The 24,846-nt window shown below is 37.3% G+C and overlaps 1 protein-coding gene across 3 annotated transcripts; it reads right to left on the reverse strand.

Annotated features, from left to right (window-relative positions):
* Positions 1-4,594: 4,594 nt before the first annotated feature.
* LOC106879296 (glyoxal reductase) lies at positions 4,595-17,620 on the reverse strand. 3 transcript variants are annotated; one of them, XM_014928799.2, is made up of 8 exons: positions 17,085-17,620; positions 15,303-15,383; positions 11,775-11,882; positions 10,386-10,574; positions 8,671-8,762; positions 8,033-8,140; positions 6,934-7,027; positions 4,595-4,777 (listed from the first exon to the last, which is right to left on the reverse strand). In XM_014928799.2, exons 1-8 carry the CDS (start codon positions 17,176-17,178, stop codon positions 4,632-4,634), a joined length of 912 nt encoding a protein of 303 aa, XP_014784285.1. In that variant the 5' UTR covers positions 17,179-17,620; the 3' UTR covers positions 4,595-4,631. The 3 variants fall into 3 exon arrangements, with proteins under 3 accessions (XP_014784285.1, XP_014784287.1, XP_014784286.1); XM_014928801.2 differs by lacking the exon at positions 17,085-17,620 and adding an exon at positions 15,462-17,077; XM_014928800.2 differs by lacking the exon at positions 17,085-17,620 and adding an exon at positions 15,462-17,077 and having other exon boundaries at positions 15,303-15,404.
* Positions 17,621-24,846: the final 7,226 nt, after the last annotated feature.

Here is a 24,846-nt window from a genome sequence, read left to right on the forward strand (position 1 = left end):
ATACCAGCGCAATCGTCTCTCTTGCACACCACAACTGATGCTTCTAATGTTCAGCTTTTCTCTCAAGATACTTACACTCTGACGGGTATTCACATTGACATTACACATCCAACGGAGCATACTGGCTTCATTCCTTGCGAGCTTACGTATGTCCTCAGCAGTTACAGCCCATGTTTCACTGCCATGTAGCATGGCTGTTCGTACGCATGCGTCATACAGTCTGCCTTTTACTCTCAGATTGGAGCCTGGTGTAGCCATCTGGTTTCACCAGTCCTCAGTCAAATCGTTCAACTCATGCTAGCATGGAAAGCGGACGTTAAATGACGATGATATATATATATAGGCATTGTTGCATGGTTAAGAAGTTTGTTTTGCAAGCACAAGATTTTGGGGTCAGTCTCACTGCGCAGCACTTGGGCAAGTGTCTTCAATGGCTGTGAGCAGACCAAAAGCATGTGACTGAATTTGATAGACAGAAACTGAAAAGTAGCTTGTAATGTGTGTGTGTGTGTGTGTGTGTGCGTGCGAGAGAGAGAGAAAAAGTGTTTCCTTGTTTTGACATTACACACTAATAGTAAACAAACTTCATCCCCATTGTACAAACAGTGATGTTTGTTTGCAGACTTTTTTCAAAAACATTTCCAGACTAGGGAAAAATATTACTTTGCTTGGAGAAAAGTGGAGGTTGGCCAATATAAGAGCCTCTAGCTGCGAGTAATTCTGCCTCAGTAACTCTCACCTGACTCATTCAAGCATGAAAAAGAAGACATTAAAATAATGATAATGATGATATATACACACACACACACAAAACTTTTGATTACTTATTTTCCATTGGAAAAGTGTTTCTCTGAAAATTTTTGTATAATGTTTGAGAAAATAGTTCTAATTGAATTCTTTTCTACTGTTAACAACACACCTACAAAAGTACAAATGGTACTCCAAAGTTGTTTGATAATGATTACTATTTAATTGTGATTTATTCCTTTGTAAAAAGAATGCTGCATGCTCTCATTCACACAAACCTATTTCTTATTTATGAATTATTTACCAAAAGGTTTAATCAGGTTATAATTAGTATTTAGAGTGACAGTTATGAAGGGAAGTGTGAGAGAAGTAAGTTTGTCTTCTATCTTTTTCTTGTTTCAGTCATTAGACTGCAGTCATGTTGGAGCCTTGAAAGGTGTTTTTTGTCAAACAAATCAACCCTGGTACTTTTATTCTTAAGCCTTGTACTACTTCTATTGTTCTGTTTTGCTGAACTGATAAGTTACAGGGATGTAAACACACCAGCACCAGTTGTCAAGTGGTGGTAGAGGACAGCCACAAAGATGCATACACACACACACACACACACGCATTAATATATGAAGAAGCTCATCATATATATATATATATGCGGGAAGGACTGTCTTAACGAAGTTGCGTCTTGTCCCTACCTTTGAAATGCAGAGTAGATAAAACAGGGGACAACTGGTGATAGGAATATTTTTGTTTTTTATGTTCTCATTTCTCATTTTGTCTACGTTTTTTTGATGTCCCATACCCATATATGCATGTATATATACATTCACAAGGCATTGGTTGGCCTGAGGCTATAGTAGAAGACACTTGCCCAAAGTGCCACACAATGAGACTGAACCCAGAATTATGTGGTTAGGAAGCAAGCTTCTTACCACACAGCCACATATAAATTATAAAAACGTCTTGTCAGGATAGAAATGGTAGCGGCTTAACAGTATAGTTGTGTGTCATTGATAATTATGAAAATGACAGACTGAAAATATTTATCAAATTACCAAATCATTAATTATTAACTGTGATTTCACATTTTACTCCTGTTGTTTGAGAAAGACATTTAAATTTACATTCCACACCGAATTGGGAAATAAGTATCTGATTTTTCTGAAGCTTATTTTCCAACATCTGCAAAATTCATCAAAAATCAGAATGGTATTTAAAAATAAATCTTTTAAATATTTCCTGATTGACCATAGGTTCAAATATAAATGAAAACATGGCATCAAATCAAACTGAAATTTCTTCCTTGCCATTCCAATGTCAAACTAAAATTCCCTTTTTATTCATGTTTCAAGCAATTGGTATAAGCTGAGTAGTCTAGAAATTGTAAAGGCTAGTGGTACTGCCCCTCCCTACTGACAATAAACTACTGAGTATTAACCCTGACAATGTGACCAAGGTGAGTAAATTTGTGAAGGTGAGGGTTACTGTCCCTCTCTACTGACTAAACCAAGTATAACCCTTAACACTGTGACCAACGTGAGCAAATCTGTGAAGGCCATGGTTACTGCCCCTCCCTACTGACTAAACCCTAATACTCTGGCCATTGTGGTTAGATCTGTGAGGGCCATGGGTACTGTCCCTCTTTTCGCACTAAATCATAAAATAAAAGTATGTCACTTAACCATCCTTATCTAAAACTTGATATCATTTCCACTTCATGATAAAGTAGGAAGTGGATGGAGTCAGTTAATCATGGGAAGACAGATAACCCAGATACTGTGGTGGGAGAACAACAGTCATATAAATGTGTGTCATAAAGATACTTCGGAAGATATTTTGTTGTTTAGTCCCCGTTCAGTTCTGTCTCAGACATAATGTATCTACATTATCTCATGTGTCCTCCGTTGTTGTTGTTTAGCTTCAGAAAAGCCCTGATCTGCTAGACATAGTGCATCTAGGGTTTCATTATCTTTGTTGTTGTTAAGGCAGCAAGCTGGCGGAATCATTAGCTAATTGTTGTTGTTGTTGGCACTCCGTCGCTTACGACGTCAAGGGTTCCAGTCGATCCGATCAACGGAACAGCCTGCTCATGAAATTAACATGCAAGTGGCTGAGCACTCCACAGACACGTGTACCCTTAACGTAGTTCTCGGGGATATTCAGCGTGACACAGTGTGACAAGGCTGACCCTTTGAATTACAGGCACAACAGAAACAGGAAGTAAGAGAAAGTTGTGGTGGAAGAGTACAGCAGGGTTCGCCACCATCCCCTACTGGAGCCTCATGGAGCTTTAGGTGTTTTTGCTCAATAAACACTCACAACGCCCGGTCTGGGAATCGAAACCGCGATCCTATGACCGCGAGTCCGATGCCCTAACCACTGGGCCGTTGCACCTCCACAGAATCATTAGCACGCCAGGCAAAATGCTCAACGTCTGCCTTTACGTTCTGAGTTCAAATTCCACCAAGGTCGACTTTGCCTTTCATCGTTTTGGGGTCAATAAATTAAGAACCAGTTGCGTACTGGGGTCAATCTAATCGACTGGGCACCCCCTACCTCCAAATTTCAGGCCTTGTGCCTATAGTAGAAAGGATTATCTTTGTTGTTGTTGTATCTGTTTAGCCCAAGGTCAGCTTCAATCCAGCAGACTTACCATCAAAGTTGTTTAGTTATGATCAGCCCTTTTTTTGTATCTCTATGACTGCATTCTCCTTTTCATTTCTGTAAGATACTTGGCTGGGTGAAGTTCAGGGAATGTGGAGCGTCGTTATGTGGGAAAAGGTTCTCATTGAAGATGAATGGAAAGGTCTATAGGAGCTGTGTGAGAGTTGCAATGCTGTATGAGAGTGAGACATGGTGTCTGAGGGAGAGAGAGAGATGGCAATTTTGAGAAGGACCGAGAGAGCTATAGTGAGAGAAATGTGTGGAGTGAAGCTGTTTGATAAAAGGAGGACTGAGGACTTGATGGGGATACTGGGGTTGGAGGAATCAGTGGAAAAGCTGGTAAGGACGAATGGAGTGAAGTGGTATGGACATGTATTGAGGAGGGATGAGGAGCATGTTCTGAGGAGGGTGCTTGAGTTTGAGGTAAATGGACCAATAAAGCGAGGTAGACTGAGGAAAATGTAGAAGGGACAGGTGTAGGAGGAGATTGGGAGGGTTGGCTTCAGAAGGGAGGATGCGCAAAGCAGGGCTATATGGCGAGATGGTGTGAGGGCAGTTGCTACGGCATTGAGATAGATCCGGCCACCCCTGTTAACGGGGACAAAATCCAGATTTAAAACACTGGATGATGATGATGATTAAGGTGTGATTTGAGGGAGATCTGACTGCTATTTCAAGCAGTATGAGTGTTCTTCTAAAGAAGATACAATACAGAAAGGAAATTTGTACTTGGTAAATGAGAGAATTTACGCTAACCTTTGTTTGTCATGATACAGTTTTATCTGAGAACCTTACATAGCAGTGTCCAAGTGTTTTTTGAATATCTTCCCACCTACTCCATACAGGTTTTACAGAAAGATATCAAAGACCTGAGATCCTTTGAACTCCAGTCTATTGGAGTATCAGGTCTCAACTTGGGAAAAAGTGGTTGGAAGATGTTTGGCGCTGCATAAATGGTACCTAGTTCAGGTCTTTCATATTTTTCACTGCTAAAGTTTGGTGTCGGTTCCTGTAAGATCTTACAGCAGTAAATTACTGTGAATTCTATGCTGAATACTCCTGGCAGCAAATATTTTTCACCATCAATCACTCTGAACTGTCCAACCTATGCTAGTACAGAAAACAGACATTAAATGATAATATTGATGATAATGATGTTATATTTACAAAACCAATGAAAACAAAATATTCTAAGACAAAATAGTTATTTAAGTGTTTAAGTTTTAAACAATAGCGGAAGAGTCCCAGCAATAATGATGCTGAATATCTATTTGGCTAATCATCTTCAAGTCTTCATCATCGAGTTCAAACGAAAAGATATCTGCATTTTCTGATATGTGCTGCATGTTTGTAGATTTTGGTAAAACTCCTGCAAAAAATGAGAAACAGAATCAGAACAGCAGTTGAGTAAAATTAGTACACTTATAATTGTGTGTATGTGTGTGTACACGCACATGCATATGTGTGTACACAAACATGCAGTGGTTGGCGTTAGGAAGGGCATCCAGCTGTAGAAACTCTGCCAAATCAGACTGGAGCCTGGTGTTGCCATCCGGTTTCACCAGTCCTCAGTCAAATCGTCCAACCCATGCTAGCATGGAAAGCGGACGTTAAACGATGATGATGATGATGATGATGATATATATATATATATATATATATTAATATAGGATGTTGATGGCAACTGTAAATGCATATAAAATTTTTTATATAGTAGACAGGCTTTAGAAAATATCCCTCTAGTACGAGAGGTATGACAAAATATATTGAATCTATGCCGTAAAGGGATTCAAGATAGGAAGGGCATTTACAGTAAAAAGCAAGATGCCTGTTCCTGTCCCTCTTTTATACTTTGGCCTCTCAACACCTGGCACAAAGCAACTACTCTCAATACCGCATCTCTACTCTGTCAAAGAATCTTCATTTGCTAGTCACCCACCTGGTGACCTCACTAATGCTGGTGCTATAAAAAAAGCACCCAGTACATTTCGTACAAGACATCCAGCCATAGAAACTTTGTAATGCAGACATTGGAGACCAATGCAGCCCTCGGCCTAGTCAAATCCTGACAAACCATCAAACCCATACCATGCTGGAACGGGTTTAACAGATGATGATTATGATACAGTAGTGAGGCCTAGATTCAAATCCATGTAGGTTTTGTAACTAGGATCAGACATCAGATTAGGCAACTTGTCCTGACAACTAACCAATCATCTTGCAGGAATATCACCCCATATTATCGAAAATTCTATATTTCTGCACAAATGAGGGTTATAAAAGCAGAGACATGGGTAAACACACAAGAGAGAGAGAGAGAGAGAGACAGACACACACACACACAGAGGTGGACACATACAAGTCCTTAAGAAGACAGATTCCTTGGTTGCTGCTCAACTTTGAGCTAAAGGAATCATTGTCTATGAAGAACAGAGTATTTTCCCACCTCTCACATGAAGCCATTCTTTATTATTGATTCAACAACAAATGCCATTTACTACTGACAAATACAGCCCTGACAAGTAGCTGTATAATCACGTAAATATTTGAACTGTATAAATAAATGTTTATCAAACACAGTTTGGAGTTGATTTTAATATGGGACAGCATGCAGTCTAAACATCATACCAATTAATCAAGTCCCATCTAGCCAGTCCAACAATACTGTATTTGAATTACACTGGACTTACAATTGTTGTTATTATCAGAATTGCTAAGGTGGCAAGCTGCTTAGCAGCATTCAAATTCCGCTGAGGTCAACTTTGCCTTTCATCCTTTCAGGGTTGATAAAATAAGTAGCAGCTGGGTATTGGGGAGGGGGGGATGATGTTATTAACCTACTCCTCCCAACCCCTTTCAGAGTCAATAAATTAATTACCAGTGAAACACTGGGGGAGGGAGGGGTTAATGTAGTTGATGACTTCCTCCCCACAAATATCAGGCTTTGTGCCTTTAGTAGAAAGGATTATTATTTATTATCCGCTTCTTTCAATTCTGTTTCCATTTCTTGCCAAGTGTCTTCCTGATACCTAGGGCAAAGAAACTCACTGTGTACATTGGTAGGCCATTAAAATAAACACACCAGATTGTTCTTTTACAAAGTTATGAGATAGAAAAAAAGGGGAAGGAAGAAAAAAAGAAAAGGAAAGAAGAAAAATTCTTTAAAATAGGGGGGAAAAAAGAAAACAAAGAAAATAAAGGGGGGAAAAAGGAAAGAAAATTCACAGTAACAATGCTATTCTCAATACATGTGACGTACCAGTTAAAAGAATCTTTTGCACTTCTTGGATAGATGGTAAGCCAGGAATCATCCTAAAATAATTTCAGTTCCTTTTTTGATCATTCCAAGTGCTCCTACAATCACTGGTATTGTAACAGCCTTGAGATGCCACATTTTTTTTTTCAATCAGCAAATCTTTATATTATCCCCGAGTTTATCAAATTCTTTTGCTGAGATATTATGACCACAAGGTAAGCTCATGTCAAGCAATAAACAGATATTGTTGTTATATAAATGATACGTACCAATTCCCTGTTGTATTGCCCATCTGAGTAATATCTGGGCAACTGGCCTTTGATGCTTCTTACCAATTTCTTTTATAACTGCATCATCCAGAAGCTACAATCACAATAAGGATTTCTTTATTTGCCACAGGAACATTCAGAAAGAAACCATTACAAAGAAAACTAAACACAAATGCATAGATACATGACAAAATACAGTAATACATACATTTACAATACACAAACACACACATCACCAACTGTTGTCTTAACATCCACTTTCCAATGTTTGCAACCACTTTAAAGAGTGGTGCAGGGTGCATTTTCAAGGCACCAGCTCTAGACTAAAAAGCCTAAAGGAGCCTCCACAACCAATAGAAGAACAGAAGCACAAGTGTGAATATTCTAGACAACCTTAAATAGTCTACAACCTTCTCTTTCTGATGTATTGTACTTGCTTCTGAACTGAGTAAAGAAATTAATTCATGAAAATCTCTAGATTTACAGAACCAGCCAACCATGCTCAATAGAAAAATTATGAATGAACGTTTAAAATACCCACCTATGTTCTTCCAACAAAGCATTATATATCAACCATTGTATATGATCCTTGCTCTACTAACCATGGTGTACCATTCATTATATATTACTATTCAAAACACTGCTCTATTTTGGGGTATTTCATTTGTTTCATACTAAATTTGAATATTCATATAGGCGTGGCTGTGTGGTAAGAAGTTTGCTTCCCAACCACATGGTTCTGGGTTCAATCCCAGTGTGACACCTTGGGCAAATATCTTTTGCTATAACCCTATGCTGACCAAAACTTTGTGAGTGGATTCGGTAAACAGAAACCAAAGGAAGTTTGTTGCGTGCATATGTGTGTGTGTGTGTGTGTGTGTATGCATGTGTATATACACATATGCATTTGTAAATATTGTTAGAGTAAATAGTGTACAAATAGTGGCTATTATACATCAATCTGACCAGTCACAAAGAAAAATACGAATTAAATTTTACTGCTAATGGTGATACCTGGTACTAACCAGGCAAGCTGAATTATATGACTTTCTCAGGAAACACAACACAATGCTTGTGATGCTAAGATTACGAAACTTACCATATTGTCTTTTGATGCGCCAAGTGAAGAATATGCTTGATATTGTATGTTATTCTCTTGACAAAACTTCCATACTTCATGCTGTACCAGATGCGGATGATGTTCAGTCTACAGAGAAAATTAATCATAAGAAACGGTTAGTTTAAAATGATAGTGGTGGAAGTAGTAATGGCAGTAGTGGTGGTGGTGGTGGTGGTGGTGGTGATAGTAGTAGTTGTGGTGTGAAAAATAGTGTCTTTTTTTTAAAAAAAAGTATTTCTTAAAGCAAGGGTGATAATGTTCAACAAACTATATTTATGGAATGGAATAAGCAGAGCAAGAGCACACATGAAGATGAAAAGTATCGCTGAAGATGTCACAGATGTGTGATGAAAGATTTCCAGACAATGGACATGAGTTAGAATAACAAGTGAAGAAAGAATATATAGTGCGTGTGTTTATTTGGCAAAAAAAAAAAAAAAAAAAAAAAAAAAAAAAAAAATTACCATCCCGAAATACAACAATATATATTTATCTCTCTTCTCCCCTATTCTTTAAATTGTTTAAAATTAAAGAAGATAAAATGTCAGAAACAACTGAGAAAATATAAAGAGCTAGAATGAAAATGAATTATAAGTAGCGATGAAGTAATGAAATACCTGAAGAACTGCTGGTTTCACAGAAGAATCTTGTAGAAGTTCTTCCAGATGATGCTTTTGATAATTTGAAATTCCAATTGACTTCAATTTACCTTTTGCAAAAGATGGAAGAAACAACATAATTAATAGATCAATATTTGATTAAATAGGCAATTTAACTAACGAGCTAATAAATACAACTAACTCCACATTGGCTTTAGGAGATATATTTCTACATGTATCTTAGTGTAGGAATCTTTTGTGTATATAAGGAAATATAATAACTGAATGTAGCCACAGAAGATATTAATGGAAGCATTAAAGTAAATAATAACAGAATGGTTAACATTATTTGACATTTTAATGAAGTGTAGTTATAACAAGTACAAAATATCAGTGTCAGTTACCTCCCTTCAATCATAACACAATTCTAGCTTGAGACAGAAATGCTGAAAAACAGGGATCTCCAATCACTGGACTGCTAACCAGTAAAGGACCATGGATTATTGGGTACCGGCCGCCCAGAAAGAATATATTTTAAACTCTTGTTTCTATTCTATTGACTATTGCAGTCTGCAGGGTGCTTTTGCATTATATATGTGGGAAAATTGTTTTGGTCTGTGGGAAAATTGTTTTGCATGAAACAGGCTCATCATGTAAAAAAAGGGCGAGGAATGTAAAGAATCGATATAACTGTTAACAATTAAGGAACATGACCAATGTATACAGAAACTAGTGTTAACCATACTTATGAATACAGCATTTTGCTAACTTTCATTAAATTATGGCTTTAAAAGAAAACACCTTAGCAAGGTTAGTCAATGTTTCATAGTTTAGTAACACCGCATCACAGACATTTAATAGATTCACTGGTGTGGTGTACAACTCAAATTTGACTTTACTTTCAATATTGAGTCACCTCATCTGTAAATGTTCTGTTGTGATTCTGAAACTTGTATTGAAAACATAACCTTAATATAGTGTCCAATTTCATGTATGTTTAGACCAAGTATGTTAACAAAAAATAAATCACATACTGTATAGTATAAATTATAATTATGTTTACTTATTCATCAGTCTGTTTCCGCTGAAGTCCTTTACCCTTTTGGTTGATAAAATAAGCACCGGTTAAGTATAGGGGTCAACGTAATTGACTACCCCTTCCCAAAACTTTCAAGCCTTGTACCTATAGTAGAAAGGGTTATTCATCAATCTGTTCTGAAAATAATGCATAAAATCTTGAAAGAAACTTGATATTGTTCATTGCTTCAGTTTCAGTTAATAGTATGTAAATAATTCTTCTGTTTGATAGAGCAACTGAGGTGTTATTAGTTGCATTGATTAGTTAGATGGTTGAGTGGTCAGTGAAACCGAACAAGAACTGATGGGGAGGACAGTGAAATATATGAAGAGATAGGGTAAATTTATGAGGTCAATATTGATGAAAAATAGGTAAGTGGAATACACTGAAAGACAAGGGTAACTTTATGGTAAAAGTTAAGGGAAAAGGAATCAATGAAATACATGAAATCCATTGAGAGAAGACAAGTAACATTATGGTCAATTAGGAGGGTGGAAAGAAAATACATCAAGAGATAAGAGTAGCTTTATGGTCGTGAGTAAGATGGAAGTCAGTGAGAGGCATTGAGATATAGGGGTAATGTTATGGTCAAGGTTTAATTAAATCTATTGTCATAAAAAATGAAATTTATTGAGGGTTCAAATCGAAGTCTCACCTTCCTTGTACAAGGTCTCCATGTCTTTCCAGCTTTCCTGACGAAGAATCTTTTGCATGCTATCTGCAGGTTTGAACCCCTGTACACCAGGCCAATGAATTAAATATAAGTCGAGGTAGTCAGTTTTCAAGCGTGATAATGATTGTAAACAAGCTTCTCGGCACTTTCCACTTCCTTGATCTCTTGGGCCTGCAAATAATTGATCCAAGAAAGTCTTCACATGTGTTAATTTGAAATTATGCTAGTCAACTGGTTAAATTGTAGGACCATGCACCTATATCTCATAAGTTCAAAATCTGCCTCATTATAAAATGATTGTCAACTTACAGCAGAAATACCTCTCCAACTCATACTGACATAGAAAAAAAAGAGACATTTTCTTCCTATGAAGAGTTAAGCTCACTGAATTATTAGTTGTGATCTATTACATCTGAGTCAATGGTTTTGTATTAATTGCTAGCAAGGACAGAGTATTTCATTTTGCAACTCTAAAATACTACCAAGTATATTAAAGGCTTACAAGTCAATGTTGTGCCTTCCCCTTTTGTGTTAGTTGTACAGTGTTCCAATTGTTAAGTTTGTCTCTACAGATTTTCTATACAATTTGGAATCAGCACTGAAAGTTACGATGTTTTGTATACAAATATGTTTATGTAAACAGTGCAAATAAAGATAGAAAAAAAATAGGTAATGGGTGTATATGCTTATCTCAAGAGTTATTGCTCTTTTATCAGCATCACATCCAATCCATCAATTATCCATAAACACATTGCTTAAATACCCAACAAGTTTAGTGATGTAACACTATCAGACAGGCCAATTTACATTCCTGACAGCTGGTATGTAAATATTTCTTACTAGCATGGATACAACTTTGTGCTGATGAAAGAACAATAATTCTTGAAATACGCATTTTCAGTACTGGCTCTGAGTTCTAGAAAACATCTGTAGAGATAAACTTATTAATAGTTAATATCTCATTAATACTTCTGTATTTTGAGTCAGCATTGAGGCAGAATTGTCAGTGATCTACACAATACGCTTCACGGCATTTTTCTCAGCTTTACATTCTGAGTTCAAATGCCAGCAAGGTCCACTTTACATTTCATCCTTTTAGTGATAACTAAATAAGTACCAGTCCAAATACTGGAGTTGATGTAATCGACTTACTCCACCCCTAAAATTGCTGACCTTGTGCGAAAATTAGAAAGAATTATTATTGACCAAGATACTTCATCCTAAATGCCTCAGCTCACCTAGCTGGAGATAGGTACCATGTGGAGAAGTACAGCATACTGTTATTGTTGTAAATATTGGAGGTACTGTAAAAACAATAAATGATTTATGCTGAACAAGTCACCTTAACTAAAATTTATGAATAATACTCACCTAATTTACTGGTGATGAATATGTCCTCTCTTTTCAAGTTATATTTAGCAAGTAGTTCCAGAAGACTTGATCCAATGTCTGATTCATTTTTGTACACTGAGGCTGTGTCTGTCGAGTGGAATAACAGCAATGAGATGTATAATCTTTTATTAAATCTCTAATAGTATGTGTATGTGAATGCGCACATGCATGTGTATGTGTGTGTGTGTGTGTACATAGCATATACATATACATCACACATAACTGCAACAAGATCAGTGAATCTCAATGATCTACCTCACTGACCTCTGTAAAAACCACCACTACCACCACATTTGGCAGACTCTCCTCCTCCCATTCATTCTCCATGTTCAGCAGTCTTTCATAATGGCATCTCCAAGCAGGCTCATTAAAAGCAAGTGCACCACCATCCATGCGGATACATTTCTTTCCTATGACATCACAATTTTCTCTTACAGACTGTCTTGCAATCCAAAATACTTCAGTTCATTGTTCTTCATGGCACTGAACATAGGCAAATTTCTTCTTTTCTGCTTCACCCTTGGCTAGATATACTCCTAGCTTCCTTTCTGGCTATCTGATACAGTTCCCTGCTGCCCCACTCTTCCAGGCCTTTCTCTTTGCTCTAATGGCATCCTCTATGGTACTGTTCCACCGCCATGTTACCCTGGGTCTGGAAGGGACTTTGCACTAGCCACAGAGTTGGTCTGTGGCTGTTCCACAGGAATTCCAAGTTGTCCTCTATGTCACAAGTTTGTAGCTGCTCCTCCCTCTCATCAAATTTCTCAATTAGGATGTCCCTACATCTCTGACCATATGAAGGGTCCTTAAACTTCCATCTCTGACTATATTAAGGGTCCAGAACAGGATTGAACCTGAAACCATGTGTTCGTGAAACCAGCTTCTTAATAAAGCCCTGCTCCATTAGAAAACAATATGTGACATTCTCTGTCCAAATTCACTTGTCCTTCTTTGCCTCTATCCACCAGAATATAGAGTCAAATAAGAACAGACTGGATAAAGGGAGGCACACAACCCTAACTTGTACAGTGTACTCCATTAGATAAATCACCGCTCACTAACTACAAGATGGTCCACAACTTGGCAGAATCAGACTGATGAAGTTTATCAGAGCTATTTTCAGCTACTACTGATTCATTCTTCCTCTCTTTCCCCTAAATGTGAGTTGCCATGCTCCTCTACAAGAACCCACTCAGCTCTACCCATTTGTCATACCTTAACCCTCATCTCCTAACATAAAGCTGACCCCCAGCCTACCTCATCGAGTTTCACAGTCGTGCAAACTATATGGCGTCTTCACTTGTACCAGTAGCACAAGAAAAATAACCAGTACAGGTTATAAAGTAGCTGATGTTAGAAAGGGCATCCAGCCATAGTTACCATGCCAAAGAAGACACTGGAGTACAATGTAGTCCTTGGACTCACTGAATCTGGTCAAACCATCCATCCCATGCCAGCATGCAAGCTGGATGTTAAATGATGATGACGATGATGTTTCTTCAATCAGTGGGAACTGTTTAACTGATTTCCTTCTCTGTTCCTTCTATTATTATCTTCATTAGTCTCATCTATTCTATATGACCTTCTCCTTCTATCAATGTTATTGTCATTCATTCCAGCTACAAAATATTACATAGACTGGAGAAGTCCTTTATACTGCTTTCTATTAACCAAAAATGTATGACTGTCCAAACTGAACATTTGCCACACTAATTTCACCCAATTATTCCTATCTCCCAGACTACTTAACAATACAATGAAAACTACACTTCTTTATTTTCAAGCTAACATTAGCAACATAAACATACTCTACAATAAAGAATGTAGAAATTATCAATAATTGTTTTGATAAGTAGAAGAAAGAGAAGACAGCTGTTAGAAGGTGAATCACAGATTGTTGTTAATTTGTGAGAGAGTGTTTTCTTGTTCAGTTACATAGATTTTTTTTTTTTTTTTTTGTATAATTTGTAATTGAATCTGCTACTGGTCTAAATGTGACATACCAAGGCTGAATTTAATAACAATGGAAATATATATATAGATCATTAGATTCAGTTAGACCACATATGTTCCATTACATTGAGATTTTTATAGATGTGTAATGAAAGATAGTAAATGCTTTCTGGAATCAAGTATCACTAAAATATTTATTTTATAAATGTTATAATTAGGAAATGTAAACTTGAATAGATATCTTTAATATTGTGGTTCTCTAGCTTGATGTTTGCTGAAGTTTGTTTTATTTTTCTTAATATATTTGCTTCGGCAGATTAAGGTATGTGATTAGATTTTTCAAATAGTTGTGTTAACTGATGCAAGACTACTGCATTTTCTGGTATCTAAGTCAGGTTTTTCCCCATAATTTACAGCCCTAAAAAGTAGATCAACTTACACATCAAAATGACTTTGGAGGACCAAAACTTCCATGTGAAAGGCAGCAGGATTTGGAAAGATAGTGACCATGTTCGAATGTTTACACTACATGTTTACACTAAACACTATAGTGATTTGTATGCTGGAAAATACAGTACTGTTGTTTAGCACTAAGTAGACTCAATGATCAGACATTCCAGCCATGACCATCTAGTATGTTTACATATCAGAAGATTGTTCAATGTATCCTTCTTTAAGACAGTAGACTGTGATCTCTAGCTAGTAGAACAACCAAATACAGGCTTCCTTATTGGCTTGTATTGAAGAGAGAATATAAAATCCTGTGATAAAATATTTAATAACTATGAAATATATGGTAACAAACCTCTCTTTAAAGTAATGATTCATGTCGTAAAGCCAACTCAGTGACTATAAACCTTCAGTTTATGGTATCTACCAATAAATGTCATCTCACAACAAAACTCATCTATGACAGCCATCTCATTAAAAAGATTTCATTTGGCTTAAAATCTTACATACAATATTCAAACCATTCTTGTACCATAAACCCTATCATACTCTCTCTCTCTCTTTTACAAGACGTGATCTTGGTCAGTTAACAATTTAGGATGAAAAAAAATTAAACATGTCTATTTCTAACCCTTCAACATTACATTACTCTGTCAAATGTAATGTTTATTTATTCACTTTATTTTAACTAATCATGCATTGCCTTGTAGCCTTGAAATTTCAATGGCGTGATTGTTATATATTTAGAATGGCATTGAAAGATAGGTGTGAGAGGCCACATCTGGCCAGTTTGAACATAAAACAGGTAGTATATTTGGGCTGGATATGGCAGGTTTGAATGCTGAAGGGTTAAACTATAAACTATTTTCTCTTTATAAGAAGCTTTGTAGAGTGTTAAATTTAGCTTCATTTGTTATGCTATGCTGCAATAGCACTATATGAGGTTACCAATAACTGGAAGCTTTAAGAACTTTAGATTATGTAGAAAGAAAAAAAGTATAGTCCTCAACTTAACCTAGAAGAGGTTGTCTCCCTTACAATGGTAAATTGAGCAGGTGCACACTATGTACTAAAAAATAAATTACAGTAAAATATAAGATTTACCTATAGATCGGTAGCCAGCTGCCAAAGCAGCATCCAACACAGAATAAATCAACTCTTTGCCTTGAATCTTGTGAGTCCCCACTGCAAAAAATAAATAAATAACTAAATAAAATGAACAAATATTCTTTACTTGTTGATTACAGTTTAACATATGGTTACCTCCATTCATCGCATATAGCATATTGTAGTATTCTTGACTTCCATCTTTTATCTTTTACTTGTTTCAGTCATTAGACTGTGGCCATGTTGGGCCATGCCTTGAAGAATTTCTGTGGCCATGCTTTGAAGAATTTATTTTAGTCAAATGGATCAGCCTCAATACTTATTTTTATTTAAAGCCTGGTATTTTGTTGGTCTCTTTTGCCAAACCACTGATATAAACATACCTATACGTGTGTGTGTATATGTGTGTTGGCTAATCAAAATAGTGCTTCCTTACTTAACATCTAAAAAAAACAATATAAAGTAACAGAAAGGCAGCAAGTTGTCAGATCGTTAGCACACTTGGCAAAATACTTAGCAGCATTTTTATGTTCAGCATTCAAAAGTCCACCAAGGTCGACTTTGCCCTTCATCCTTTCAGAGTCGATAAAATAGGTAACAGTTGAGCACTGGGGTCAATGTAATCAACTTCCCCTCCCCTGAAATTGGTGACTTTGTGCCAAAATTTGAAACCAATATAAAGTAATGGCCCTTTCTTTGGTACACACATACACCCGTATCATCTTGTCATCATCATCCCCATTTAACGTCCCTTTTTCCATGCTGGCATGGGTTCAATGGTTCCACAGGAACCAATGTACCAGAGGACCTAATGTCAATGTCTTGGCCTCACTTCTTCTGCAGGTTATCCTTCCAAATACCAATTACGTCAGAGAGTTTTCTTGGTGCATTTTACGTGTCACCAGCATTAGTGAAGTCACCAAGTACTTGCTTCTACGTTCTTTAACTCCTAAACAATATTGACCGGGTTATATCTGATAAATCCTGAATTCCGCCAACAACATTTTAATTAGAAACACAAGAATAATAACATCTTTACAATATCGGCTCATTTATTTTGACTACAAATTTGCAGAAAATTAGAGAATAAAACATTTATGGTCGAGTGCCAAAATTGGCAACAGGAAACCAAGGACAGTTTATGATTCTTATAACTAAAACAACAATATACTATATTTTTGATAATTAAGATAAAAAAGAAAGAAAAACTTTGATTCACACAGCAGTAATTTACAGGAGACAGTAATTATAAGCTGTTTCTGGAAGTTACTTAAATACCACGATAGAAGTAACAGATGTTATATGACTCAACAGAAGGGTAAAAATTGAGTTTCTGTTTTTAAATGAAATGCTGTTTGTAGATCTTTAGATTTTTCTTTATCTTTTAAGGAATAATTTTTTTTTTTTTTTTTTTTTTGATGGATCGTGAGCGCACTGTAAACGTTGTTTGCATTACATCGAAGGTATACGAATTTTTTTACCAACAACCAACAAACGAGCAAAAAATCTACGTGGTCAGCAATACTGGTCATATTCACTTGGATCTCAGCCTATGGTATAAAAAAGGAAGGACACGTGGAAGAATATATTTCTATATATGCAAAAAGGCTGTATGGTCACAGCTGGAATCTTTTGATCACAAATCTGATTCTTCTGAGATTACACAACAATAGCGTGGTAACTACGCCTGACCAATAACAATAGCCTTTACAAATAAACTTCCGTTTCCAGTAAGCTTAAAATTTAACATGATAATAATTGAACTAAAATAATACATACAACCAAGGATGGGCATTAATAAGCCATTATTTAATTTTACTTTAGCTGTATGAATTGAGTGTTTCATTTTGCCGTCTTTCAGCCAAGCAAACATAACGGTGTCATATCAAATTATATTAAACCTAATATGTTTTTTTTTATGTATCCATTTAAAATCGATAAATTGATGTTGTTACTTTTGCTCTGAGAGAAATCAATTAATTGAAGGGAAATGTTCTGCGAAGTTTGATTATGATAAATATAATGTAAACATAAAATCGTTGCTGGTTATTTTTTCAGGCGGTACTTTTTAATGCAATACCGTTTTACTACAGAAACAGAAACAATGTCTCTTTGTTCAATAACAAGTTTCACTTAATAGCGATTACTAGATGGACCACTCAATGGACAATGTCATCACCTCTGAAATTTGGTATAGGCGTAGATTTGGGGCAAAAACACGATTCTAACAGTGGGATTAAAATGAAAGAAAACAAAACCAGAGATGTCCGAAAAACCTGGCTATCCTGAGTAAGCTTTAACAAAAGAGGTTATTAAACGTCATTATTACATATTTTTTAAGGCAACTAAAATGAAGATTGACAGCAGTGTTCTTGGCCCTTCGCTTGCGAAGATATTGCGATGTCCTGGATTTAAAAAGTAAGGCTCATCGCTAAGTTGCAGGGGATACAAAATGTGGTACGTTTCATGGCACTATTCCCGAAAACAAGCGTGCTGAATTTGTATCAGACCAAGTGAGACCATAACTGTGGCTTATGCCAGTACTGTATAACCAGCCCATTTAAGAGTACCCTTCAATCATTGGACAACAAACTATTCTTGCGAAGACCTGTTGAGGCAAGTGAACTCGCTGTCGTGGCCAATGACAGTACCGCCTGATTGGCACCCGTTAAAAGCACCGTTCAAGCATGATCGTTGCCAGGGCCGCTGACTGGCTACCGGTGGCACATAAAAAGCACCATTTGAGTGTAGTTGTTGCCAGTGTTGCCAGACTGGCTCCTGTACAGGTGACATGTAAAAAGTACCATTTGAGTGTGGCCGATGCCAGTACTTCCTGACTGGCCCTCGTGCCAGTGACACGTAAAAAGTACCCACTACACTCTTGGAGTGGTTGGCATTAGGAAGGGCATCCAGCTATATAAACTTTGCCAGATCAGATTGGAGACTGGTGCAGCCTTCTGGCTTGCCCGCCATCAGTCAAACCGTCCAACCTATGAAAGCGGACTTTAGACGATGATGATGATGATGATGGTTATATATATTAATATGGTTGGTTTGTTTATGAATGGTTGTTTTTTCTGAGTACCTGCATTTTCCATGCTTTTCAAGTTATTTACAAATTTTTACCAAATGCCCCACATTCTCCTAGTCTGTATTTTGTAATGTTATAGTGTTACAGACAAAACAGATTTCATATGCAGCTGGTGTATAGGAGCAATAAAAAAAACCTGGGAAAGTAGATTCTTATGAATACCTATGGTGATTCACTAGGAATAGTTGGCAGCTGTTACCTAGGTAGCTTGATTAGAAGTGGGAGTATTTGCCTTGAAAGCTTATCGTCAAAATAAGAACAGATTGAAAAATGGCTTTTCCCTCAGAACAAAGAGGAAATGCTATGATGTTAATATGCAAAGTGCTATGTTGTACTATAGTGAGAGGCAAAACTTCAGTATAGAGGATTTGTGAAGATTAGAACAGAATGAAGCGAGCATACTTTGCTGTATGTATAATACTAGTGTACATGAATGATGGAATATAAATGAGCTTAGAGAAAAACTGTAGTAACACCTGCGCATGCGTAGAATTAAACAAGCAAGCGTTTCCCACTCAATTCATTCTCTTTCACGCTGGCCAGCGATTGAGCATGGACGTGTGTTTAAAAGCTGTCCCTACATCTTTCGGTCTTATACTCGACAGCTCGTTATTCTCACCTCTAAAGATGTATAACTAAAGATTTGTATGTTTTACCAAGTAAATAAATGTTGTTTGAGTTGTTTAGTCTGGAGTTCAGCGTTCCGTCTATTTCTTCAATTTTATAGTAGAAAGTCAGGTATACAATCTAAAGATGTATAACCCACTTTCTACTAAAAAAAACTATATATAAGAGGAAGACGTTATAACAGACAAGAGAGAAGACTGCACTGATACAAACATGTGAAGCCATTTGTACAAAAAAGTACGAAGCACTCAAAGTTAGATAGCCTTGGACAAAGTGGTGAGACTAATCTTAAGATGTTGCATCTCACTACAGAAATGACAAAGAACCATAATGTTTGACAGCATACGGTGCTGGTGCAAACCCAGCAGTCATCCAACAAATTATGCTCACTTCATTTGTCTCCATTTTCAACAGATCTTCTTCCATATTGAGTACTCCATGTCTCACTAACACATAGTGGCACACTTCTTGCACACACTTAATAGAGATTGTTCATAACAAAAGCAACAGCAACATTGCCTTCTTTCCTTATACTTTCGAGATGTATCCTACCTAACTAAAATATCTACTAGTTTGTATGTATTTGGTAGAAAGCAAAAATATAGACTCAGAATTAATATGAACCCATAAAGCACTGGGATTTGCATTTACATAGCATGGACTGCTGAGCACATTTTATGAAAATGACACTACCATGCACACATAAAAATTAAAAAAATAGTTAAAGTATCTTCTTGTTAGGTTGTCAAGAAAATTCTTGCGGTTTTTAACCTTTGAATTCAGATGCCCAAATCTCGGCTCAAACAAAACTTTATTAATCGAAATAAACACCATCAGAATGAAGACACTTTTGCCAGCGCGAAACAAGTTTATTCATGCCAGTAGCGTAATAATCCTGCGTTCTGGTGGCGATGAAGTCACTGAAGGCATGTTTGGCATCGTCTTGGTTTTTGAAGTATTTCTCATGCAGGAAGTTGTCGAGATGCTTGAAAAAGTGGTAGTCGGTAGGCGAGAGGTCTGGTGAGTATGGCAGAGTGTCGTAGCCAAATTCGTTCAACTTCTGCAAGGTCAGTTGTGCGACGTGCGGCCGAGCGTTGTTGTAGAGAAGAATTGGTCCTTTTCTATTGACCAATGCTGGCTGTTGTTTTCGGAGTTACTTATGCATTTTATCCATTTGCTGACAGTTCTTCTCCGCCGTAATGGTATCGCCTGGATCCAAAAAGCTGTGATGGATGAGATTGGTTGCAGACCACCAAACAGCCACCATGACCTTTTGATGCAACTTTGGCTTTGGGAAGTGCCGTGGAGCTTTGTCGGCATCCAACCACTGAGCTGAGCATCGCCCGTTGTCGTAAAGAATCCACTTTTCATCGCAAGTCACAATCCGGTCGAGAAACAGGTCCTTCTTGTTGTGTAAACGAAGGGAAGATGACACTTCTAAACGGCATATTTTTTGGTTGTCGTTCAATTTGTGCGGCACCCATTTCTCAAGTATTTTTGTTTATTCAATCTCTTTCAAGTGGTTTAAAATTGTCGTATACATTACGTCTAATTCAGAAGCAAGCTCTCGAACAGTTGTGTGTGGATTGGCTTCCACTAAGGCTCTTAGTTGATCGTTGGCAACATCCGATGGCCGACCACTACGCTTATCATCTTCAAGACTCGTCACCGCTACGAAATTTCTTCAACCACCATTGTGTTGTACGTTCATTAGTGGTTCCTGGGTCAAACACATCGTTAATATCGCAAGCTGTTTCAACAGCTTTTCGGCCTAGCTTGAACTGGAATAAGAAAATTGTGCGAATTTGCTTTTTGTCGTTGTTGGGAAAAAATGGCCTAATTATTCAAAAAGAAAAAGAGTAACACGGGATCTTTCTGATTTGGCGGGCACCACTTGTTTTCTTAACGAAACACTTTCAAACTTGGGATCTTTCTGGGCGATCTTTCGTTTTGATTACATTTTTTTTAACGTCATTTCTAATCCACGTGCGTTTGTTTATGTTTCTGAACAAGATCGTCGCTTTCCGTAAAAGAGTTTTAGGGTTAGGGTTAGGGAATTCCGTCCCTAACCCCAACGGTAACCGTAACCCTAACCCTAACCCTAAAACCCTTTTACGGAAACATAAACAAACGCATGTGGATTAGAAATGACGTAAAATGTAATCGAAACGAAAGATAGCCCAATAGAGTATAAAAGTGGTAATTGATGCTTAACGAGGATCAATCAGATATTAAAACTAATGTATATTGTGCAATATACCATAATCTACCACGTGCACGAGTTTCATTAACATTGACATAGCAGAACCCCAAAACATTGAGGTTTCCTAATACTTTTGGCCAAGGCTCTGTGTGTGTGTGTGTGTAAAAATATATATTATAACAGTTTATTGGGGTGTGTAATATTATAGATTAGATATAGCCCCCCATCTATGCATGTTGCATAACTTAATTGAACAGTGGCTATACACTTTTAACCGCTAGAGAAATACATCCGTAAGCATTTAAATTACTTGTGTTGTGCCTGGGGAGAGTCATTTTCTTTTTGTGCCTTATAATTTAACACACTCTGGTAAAATTTCCACTTTTTATTTTCCTAAAATTTTCGTTGCGTCTTGCAACCTTTTCCATAGCTTAACTATTGAAAAGACAATTGAAAAAGTTGCAAGACGCAACGAAAATTTTACCGGTGAGTGTGTTAAATTATAAGGCACAAAAAGAAAATGACTTTCCCCAGACTCAACAGAATGTGTTTCAACACACGAACTCACATAAAGAATCTTGCAAACCAAATCCAAAAACGAAATTTAAATTGATAAATCAATAATTGCCTCCCCTTAACCACAAATACTCATAACTGTCCCATTTCCCCATTGTATGCTTTTAATATGCGCTAATATAAGCGATATGAGGCCCCTTACACATATCTCCTTTATTTACCATTTTGCTCCAGCGATTAACAGTTTCTTAATGGCCAGCCTTTTGTTTCTGAGATAGTATCCTCCGGGGTTGTTTCAGGTATACAGCCTACTTATAATAATGAGTAAAATACATACGAAATCAATAAATAATTAATTGTAGTCAACTGTTATTATTTAGTTCTATAACTACCGGTATTTTTTATTATATTTCTTACTTTTTATTTTATTTTATTTTTGATCTAACCAAATTGCTCATATAGTTATATATTTAACCAACGCCTTCTCCCCGTAAATCGGAATGCACCACTAAATATTATAACTATCCCAATTCTATTTCTAAATTCTAGTCGGTCGAAAGTCTCCCAATTGGATCAACATGTGGCACTCCGTCGTTTACGACGACGAGGGTTCCAGTTGATCCAATCAACGGAACAGCCTGCTCGTGAAATTAGCGTACAAGTGGCTAAGCACTCCACAGACACGTGTACCCTTAACGTAGTTCTCGGGGAGATTCAGTGTGACACAGAGTGTGACAAGGCTGGCCCTTTGAAATACAGGTACAACAGAAACAGGAAGAAGTGAGAGAAACTTCCTTGTGATTTGATTTGATTTTGATTTTGATGTACTTGACTCAATAGGTCTTCTCAAGCATTGTCGCCTGACGATCCAAAGGTACTTTTTAAGTGGCCTGGTTATGCACCACTGGTGTAGGCTACGGCTGTGATCTCACTTTACTTGCCGGGTCTTCTCAATCACAGCATATCTCCAGAGGTCTCGGTCTTTCGTCATTGCTTCTGTGAGGCCCAATATTTGGAGGTCATGCTTCACCACCTCATCCCATGTCTTCTTGGGTTTCCCTCTACCACGGGTTCCTTCCACTGTTTGGGAGTGACACCTCTTCACACAGCTCTCCTCATCCATCCATAGTACATGACCATACCAACACAGTCATCTCTCTTGCACACCACATCTGATGCTTTTTATGTCCAACATTTCTCTCAGGGCACACTGACATTACACATCCAGCGGATCATGCTAGCTTCATTTCTTTCGAGCTTATGCATGTCTTCAGCAGTCACGGCCCATGTTTCACTGCCGCGAAGCATAGCAGTTCGCACACATGCATTGTACAATCTACCTTTCACTCTGAGCGAGAGGCCCTTTGCCACCAGTAGAAGTAGGAGCTCTCTGAACTTTGCCCAGGCTATTCTTATTCTAGTGGCAATAATAATAATTCTTTCTACTGGAAGTACAAGGCCTTAAATTTGGGGTAAGAGATTAAGTTGATTATATCGACCTCAGTGTATAACTGGTACTTATTTAATTAACCTCAAAAGGATGAAAGGCAAAGTCGATGTCGGTAGAATTTGAAGTCAGAACATAGCAGCAAATGAAATACTGCTAAACATTTCACCCGGCATGCCAATGATTCTGCCAGCATGCTGCCTTAACAATAATAATAATAATAATAATTAATGCCCTGATGCAGTACCAGGTAGTGGTTCTCATGGCTTCTGATCTTAACTGATTGGAATTGTTATCATATACAGCAAACTTAGGGTGAGGGTAAATTGATTACATCAAGCCCAGGATGAAAGGCAAAGTCAGCCTCAGTAGCATTTGAACCAAGACCTTACAGATGGTTGAAATGACACGCTGAGTATTTTTCCCAGTTTGCTAATGACTCTACCTGCTTGCTGCCTTAATAATAATAATCTTTTCTACTATAGGTACAAGACCTGAAATTTTGGGGGAGGAGAATAGCCAATTACATCAACTCCAGTGTTCAGCTGGTGCTTATCTTATTATTATTAACTCTAAAAGAATGAAAGGCTAAGTCAGCCTCTGCAGAATTTGAACTCAGAACATAAAAACAGACAAAAAGCATTTTGTCCAATATGCTAATGATTCTCCCAGTTCATTGCCTTCATCATCATCATCATCATAATCTGAAGTGCAATATCTGCTTCTTTGGGGTATATTGCATACATTCTAAGAATTATTTTATTTTATTTTGTTTCCATGTTGTTGTTCTTTAGTCAAAGATATAATGCCAGGGAATATCAGAATAGATATCATCTGGCAATTTCATTTTATCTTAACCATGCCATAAGAGAAGTACTTCTCTCCTGGGTATTTTGAATTGCCTCTTATTTACTTCACTTAAAAGTAAATCAATATTTGAGCTATAATAAAAATCGAATCACACTACATTGACCTATCCTGCACTTTGCATTCCTACAACCTCCCCATTACTTCTGAATAAATAACAGACTATGCACTTTTATCATAAACAAAAACGTTACAGGCTTGTATTTGTATCCGAGTTCTGTCGTTCTTTATGTGAAGGCTCATGGCTCAGTGGTTAGAGCATCAGGCTTACAATCATGAGGTAGTGAGATCAATTCTTAGACTGGGCTGTGTGTTGTGTCCTTGAGCAAGACACTTCATTTCACGTTGTTCCAGTTCACTCAGCTGTAGAAATGAGTTGCAACGTCACTGGTGCCAAGTTGTATTGACCTTTGCCTTTCCCTTGCATAACATCAGTAGCATGGAATGGAGAAGTATGCATGAGTGACTGCTGGTCTTCCATAAAAAACCTTGCATGGACTTGTGTCTCAGAGGGTAACTTTCTAGGTGCAATCCCATGGTCATTTATGACCGAAGAGGGTCGTTCGCCAGTCCTCAGTGAAATCATCCAACCCATGCTAGCATGGAAGGCGGACATTAAACAATGATGATGATGATGAGATCCCCCCTTTCTAAAATCTCTGCTTCTTTTCTGTCTATAACTTTCAAATTTTATGAAATACTAGGAAGAGTTGAGGATTTGAAAGGTAGAGACTGAGTTTGAAAAGCAAAAGTGCGAGATAAGTATATGGGGAGAGAGAAAGTGATACAG

The sequence above is a fragment of the Octopus bimaculoides genome, chromosome 9 (assembly GCF_001194135.2).
Source record: "Octopus bimaculoides isolate UCB-OBI-ISO-001 chromosome 9, ASM119413v2, whole genome shotgun sequence".
Taxonomy (NCBI): domain Eukaryota; kingdom Metazoa; phylum Mollusca; class Cephalopoda; order Octopoda; family Octopodidae; genus Octopus; species Octopus bimaculoides.